General features: G+C 41.7%; 1 protein-coding gene across 2 annotated transcripts in view; it reads right to left on the minus strand.

Moving 5' to 3' along the window:
* Window positions 1-1,598: 1,598 nt before the first annotated feature.
* Window positions 1,599-6,852, minus strand: part of wnt7ba (wingless-type MMTV integration site family, member 7Ba) — an 8,051-nt gene continuing 2,797 nt past the window's right edge. For both annotated transcript variants that reach the window (XM_014014563.1, XM_014014564.1), the window contains exons 3-4: window positions 3,411-3,685; window positions 1,599-2,939 (exon numbers count right to left, since the gene is read on the minus strand). In XM_014014563.1, the coding sequence (XP_013870017.1) occupies window positions 2,460-2,939; window positions 3,411-3,685 (755 nt within the window). In that variant the 3' untranslated portion in view covers window positions 1,599-2,459. The remainder of the gene's footprint in view (window positions 2,940-3,410; window positions 3,686-6,852) is intronic.

The raw sequence follows: 6,852 nt of genomic DNA on the forward strand, positions 1-6,852 counted from the left end.
ATATAATACTGTATAATCGCTGCTCAAGGTTTTACTCCAAACATCGGTTTTCCACAATCTACTCCGGAGAACTCTAATTTGAAGCTGTACTTTGAAAAGCAAAAGATTGTATTAAAGCGGACAGTCTGGGCTGTTTTTAATCAAACACATGGAGTACTTTAAGTCTTTTGATCAAAAACATAAATTCCAAATAAGTTACAGTTTTAAAATATGAGTACAACATAAAAAAATTGTAAATGGTGAATCTTTTTTTTTTCATTTATAAATGATTTAAAGTTCCTCATATAAAAATATACTCTTCGAATTGTTTAGCAAGTTATATAAAGTCTGAATAAACAGTTCTGAATTCATTAAGGATGAAGTCCAGGAATAGCTCTGAGGTCTTTGATGGTCTCGGACCCCCCTTTTTGCTGTGGTCAGGACACACGCCATCAGTCCGAGCGAGGCCTAAACCGCTCTGGAAGGCTTTGTGTAAGCAGAGACCGCCGTGTGGATTTCTCCATCGCTTGTGGGAAATGCTGGATGTATCCAAACCTGATTAGAACTCTCTTGGGTTCCAAACAGGCTTATGTGTTTTTTGTTTGTTGTTGTTGTTTTTTATTTTTCTACAAAAACCTCAGAATTCTGTTCACACCAAGTTGAGTTTTTGAAAGAAACGAYGAATTCGTTAAGAAAATGGGAACTTGCGAGTGCAAAACAGACATTCTGTCACGTTACAACCACAAACTTCAAAGTATTTAGTGAAATTTTATGCATTGCTGTGGAGTAAAAGGGTGKTTTACATCATTCAGTTGTGGGCTATAAAGTGGAAGTGCAATACTTTGGTCTGTGAGCAACTCGTTTTGGTGCCGTCTCTTTAAATGTAAACAAGGCACTTCAGACCCCGCCCCCCTCCACCCTGTCCGGCCATTTTTGTAGTTTAATATGGATGTGAATATCTAGCGGAAGAGAAACTTTTTATTTACAAATTAATTAAAAGATGTCAACAAGGGAATGTTTGTCTATCCAAAGTTACATGTTGGAGCCAGAGTCACGAAATTGGTTAGCGGGAAGTCAACACAGAATATAAAGATCTTTAACCAGCAACAGGAGATTAAATTCAGCTTTTCTGCACTGCTAGAGTCTCCAAGTAAACAGCAAAATGTAGTTAAAGGCTAAAAATAGTGGATTTTGCATGAAATGTTCCCTTTAAATCTGCAAAGCATGCCATACTTTATATTCTGCCCCGGTGAACATGTTACCAGCTTTGCACACCTAGAAACTGAAATTTTGGCCCTTTCTTTAAAGTGCCTGTGACATGCCTATCCTTGGCATACAAAAACTCAAAGAAAGCATCTTTAAACTTAAGAAAATTGGCATAGTACATGTGATTTTACCTGTTTTGTCACATAACTGGCCTATTTTCTTTTGAATTTGGCTCAGCCAATATGAAACAGGAAGTGACATCAAAGGGGAGCTCATTAATAAAATAAAGTCTATGGTCTTATTAAAACAAAATTATTTTAACTTTAACTCTTCTTCATCTCTCTTTGAAAGCGACTAAAAATAATCTAAAGAAACATCAGATTCTTCTCTACAGTCTGTGTTGTTAGCTTTTATAACAACGCTCTGTTCACATGCTGACATTCCCCTTTGACATCACTTCCTGTTTCTTCACATGCAAATATCGCAACAACTGTTCACCTCAGCAACATGAAATGTGTTTTGAAATATGTCATCAATGTTATCTTTCCAAATATGCCTTCATGTTTATTACAAAACGTTTCTGTCACAGGCACTTTAAGGTCTCGCCAGATCCTGAATTAAGACTGGGCTGCAGTAACTCGTGGATTAAACCTTTCTAGCGTAGCTCTGACTTGACGCTTAGGGCCGTCGTCCGATTTAATTTGTACCTTTGGACCATGTCTTGGTTGTGTCACATCTTTCTTTTTTTTTAAATAGTTTTCACATGACAGAACAGAAATCTATTAAATATATAAAACATGGGACATTGTTTCATAATCTCATACAGCTTTAAACTTCTCTAACTTTWTCCCATCGCTTTTGATGCTGTGTGAGCACTATTGTTCACACAACACATGTAATTATGCATTACGTTACATAAAAACCCAGTAAAGTACTTTAAAGTTTGTGGTTGGAACGTGACAAGTAATTAAAATATGGGAGGAATTAAAACTTTTTCAAAGACTGAAGCTTTAAAGTCTTCAAGCAGTTTTACATAAATATGTTTCATTCAGTGTTTAAACAGAATACAGTGTAAGAGAACTGCTGCTGCCTCGTAAGAATCTGGATCTGGTTCACGGCAGTCCCGATATAGTTCAATCTATTTTTCATGTTTGGCGTCGTAGGAAAGAATTGCTGAAGCTGGAAACGTTCCCAATGCTTTTATGTCATTCTTTTAAACAGGATGTGGAAAATGTGCAAATTGGAATAAATTACTCCACTTTGTTTCCTCCAAGCTACTTGCAGGTGAACACCTGGGACTTCTCGCTGCAGGTGCTGCACTTGACGAAGCAGCACCAGTGGAACTTGCAGTCGCACTGCCACGCCCGCGTGTAGCGGTGYGCGTCGTGGCCGCGGCCGCAGCACATGGCGCCGCAGCCGTCCGCCAGCGTCGACGTGTCGTTGCACAGCCGGCCCCGCGTCCCAGCGCTCCCCGTGGCCGCGTCCTCCTCGCAGTAATTGGGCGACCGCTCCAGGTACACCAGGTCCGTGTCGGCGGGCTTCCGGTAGCCCCGGGCCTCTTTGACGCGCAGGAAGGCGGGCTGCCGGAGCCGCGACGCCCGAACCGGCTCCACCTGAACCGCCTCGCCGTAGCGCTCCTTCAGCGTACGGCCGACCTCCCTGAACTGCGGCAGCGTGATCCAGCAGGTCCTCGTGGTGCAGGAACCGGAGACACCGTGACACTTGCACTCCAGCTTCGTCCTCTCCTCCAGGATCTGCTCGGAGTAATAAACCAAACGTTATTTGAAGAATCGGTTCTTGTGAGCTGACGTTTCCACAGATACTTCAACTTGCTGCAACATGCCAACTTCATGTCAAAAACCTGTGGAAAAAGAACTCATTCCCTTCAAACCGTGGCCTCTAATTAACTACCTTTTACAGACCGCAGAATGGCGTGACAAAAACTGACCAGAGCTGTTGTGCAACCCTGCTCGTATAGTGTTACATGGTGGTTTCAGCCAGATTTACATTATAATGTCTCATAAATATTTTCAAATGTCAAAATAGACACGTGATTGATTTCAAAGGAAAGAAAGACCTCTTTTGAGGAAGAATAACATACGACAAGTTGGTCGTCGTCGTGGTTATCACTCATTTTTTTTAAGTTCTGCTTTATTAGCCTTTCAAATGTTGCTTCTCTGTTTCTTTTTTTTTCTGTTTTATTAAAAATAACGAGGATTAGTTACCTTTCGACCCGCCTCGTTGTTGTGAAGGTTCATCAGGCGGCGCGCGTTTTTCTTGACCTCACGAGCGTCCACAAAGCGGCGGGAAAACTCCACGCCGTACTTGACGTCGGCCGAGCAGCCCCCCCACTTCCAGCCCTCCTCCTCCCGGTCCTGGTAGCCCTGCTTGTCGCGGTCGCAGCTGCACTGGCTGAGGTTGCCTCGGCTGCAGGCCGCGGTCACCGCGTGGGCAACTCCGGCCGCCGTGATGGCGTAAGTGAAGGCTGCCTCCCTGCTGCCTGAAGAAAAAAAACGGTACTATTTGAATAAGAACCCCAATTTTAAAAAAAAAGTGTTGATTATCTCATATCTACATCTACGACAATCTGGTTTATCAGCACACAGTTCAAAAGCTTGCTTCTCTGATGTTATGGGGGTGCATTAGTGCTCTTGTATGGGCACYGTCAATGCAGAGTTTATCCAAATGACTTTATTTTCAGGGAAGGTCTTGCATATTTCAGCAAGACAATGTTGCTGCCATAGAATTCACAACATTTCACGCGTTTATTGTGACATTATGAATAAAATGTGGTTTCATSAAATTATTTCATTCTYTTCTTATTTACATTTTACACAACGTCCCAACTTTTTCAGAATCGGGGTGGCAATTATGTTGTGCAGAAAGAATTTGAAGAATTTTTTTTTTTTTTTTCCGTTTTGGCGTCATTTCTTGAGGTTTTAGTCAAACATCTGTGGCGTGCCTCAGTCACAACAAGGATAGCAGCTCCTTCTTGAACCCTGAGAGTCTGGACCCCGTCAGTCCACCCCGTCTGTTCACTCCCTCTTCTGCTTTTTCAGGAGCGAACCCCAGAAAATACAGGTCAGGTTTGGGTCAGAGATGAAGATAATTCAGCTTTAATTTGGGTTTGTGAGATCCCAATTCTCTGTAAATTAGAAGGGATGGACAGCTTGATCCAAGGTGAAATGTTATCGTTTTGAGGTTTTCTGGGTTTTGTCTTTGTTTTTATACTTTTCCTTTTGTTTATTGATCTTTATAGGTCTGTGTCCAATTTAAGATCACAGCCAAAAGACCTTAAAAAACACGAAAAATTACATATTTTAGTCAATTTTTCTAATATTGTGCTACAATTAAGCCGGTTTGTAGCTTGGATTTTGCATAAAGTTATTTTATAAGACAATCGTTGGCATAAATGGCAACAGAAGATAAGTTTTTTTGTATTTACTTGGTTCTTGCTTCTAATAATTTTCCCTAATTTTACTGTCTGAAGCGTTTTAAAGAGYTTTGTGTCTGAGGTTGGATTTGTGTTCCTGCTTTGGCTGTCAGAGAAATAAACACAAGGAAGCTCAAGTGACATCTACTGGCTGACTAGAAGAGCTTTTTATTTTTATTTATTTCCTTTTTTTTCTTTTGGCTGTTTTTCATCAATGGAATTTCTCACGCAGCTTACATGTGTCCTGCTGTTCTGCACGTCGGAACAATCTGCCGGCTTTGACTGAAGCGTGCCAGTTTCCGAGCCGTCCTGTGCTCCTATTTGAACTCGGTCATATTTATATTTATAGGGTGGAGCGAGGATTAAATTATTGGCACCGCAGTTGGGAATTGGATATCCTCTCTCGCTTCGAGCAGGATAATGCAGAGCCTGTGTTCTCCTCAACAAGCGGGAGTATTAATGCGTGGCGTCTCTGTTTGAGGCGATTCTGATGGCCCCCTTCCAGCCTGACAGACTCGTTCGCAGAACCCATCAGGGGCTGCGGTTCCCCCTCCGGTCCATAACTCAAAACAAACTCTAAAGTCTTCTCTCATCAAGCTGAATCTGCGTCCCGTTTGGATACATCATGCGGTGGTGGTTCTCAAGGCACCAGGCGCGGGCCAAGCAGCCATCTTTTCGCGACGTGATTTGTTTTGATTGAACAGCGGCTCAAACGCAGGGTTCCATTGTTGCCATCCAGCTGCTGGAGCTGACTTCAATTAGTGGTTTCTGCATGGATCTCTGGTCTTTTTCTGGGCCTAATGAGTCCGCAGACCCTGCAGGTCGATCACACGAGCCGGTGGAACCATTCAGGCTTACATTAGATTTGTCTCCCTGTAAGCAAAATGTCTAATGAACCAACAGATCTCCATAATTCATTAACATTTTGGAACTAACCTAATTGAAGATGGCCACACCCCGCCTTTGATCTTCAGCTTTAAACCAGACATGACAAAAGCGAAGAAAACTCATGTTTCCTTCGACAAAGGGAATAAAGAGATCCAGACGTCGCTCCAAGATCTGCTCGATTAAACATGGATCCAAACCCACAGCCCAACCGCAACAAAACATTTCAGACTGGAGGACGATTTATAAGAGAGGCTCGCTTTAGTGACGTCTGTGAGAAAGAAGACCGGGAAGAATTTGGTTTGGAGATGTGCAAACCAGAATACAATGGAACATCGTAAACACATCAAAYGTTAAAATGAAGGAACAAGACATAAGGTCGGTTTGTATTTAAATCCTGGATGCTCRCTGTGGTCTTTGGTGCCCTCAGCTGCATTAAAAACAAATCTGGGGACTAAATGCGTTTTTACACCACGCCTCCATAAAGACGTCTTCGTCCACTTTGTGGAAATGTGCTTCGTGCACATCAGCTCCAGATTAAATCTCCATCTGTGAGCCRACGGCACTGAAACCTCGTGAGCTGGAGCTCGTTCCCACTTCGTGGTCGATCAAATCATTTCAGTTTTGCCTCTGGAACTTAATCCAGATGGCGGTTCCACGAGATACGAGGACGACGCGCCACAGAGCGTCATCCAGCTTCGCTTTGGGTTTAGATAGCCCACCTGTTGGGACGCAACAGGTTGACTTTTAGTCTGAATTTTTTTTCATCTTTGATCCACAAATAACTATACAAATTACACAAYTCTTTGCACATCTGTTACATCTAATGTATTAGAACCTAAGCTTTCTAGCTTTCATTTCAAAATAAAAGTCAGAAACTCAAGACTCCTAATTCTGCTGGTTAAAGAATCCAGAGCTTCATTAACTGTTACAAAGTTTTTTTTTATCCGTTTATGACTACTGGTTTTATGTTTTTGTGACGTGGCTAAATTAGCCATTTGTCAAAACTCCCCCCAAATTAAATCTTGATCCACGATGAGGCTCGACCCAGACTTAGGGAATCACTTGGCCAGCTGTGACCCTTGAGCCATCTTAATCTGAACCTCATAAAAAAATAAAACAACCTAAAACAAGATCTATGCCGTCTTTTTTTTTTTTTTGTGTCACCAATCAGCTTTTTAGGCCGAGTTTAAAATCAAAGATTGTACTGATTTACTTAAAGGGATCCCCGATTAGTTGTAACATTAGACATTATTTAATAAACATATATTTTAACTGTAAAATAAAGACTAAAAATACTGTAGGCTGTTTAGTTTTTATATTTTTTTAAACTAAAAGTTTAAAAATAC

This window comes from Austrofundulus limnaeus, unplaced genomic scaffold (assembly GCF_001266775.1).
Source record: "Austrofundulus limnaeus strain Quisiro unplaced genomic scaffold, Austrofundulus_limnaeus-1.0 Scaffold116, whole genome shotgun sequence".
NCBI lineage: Eukaryota > Metazoa > Chordata > Actinopteri > Cyprinodontiformes > Rivulidae > Austrofundulus > Austrofundulus limnaeus.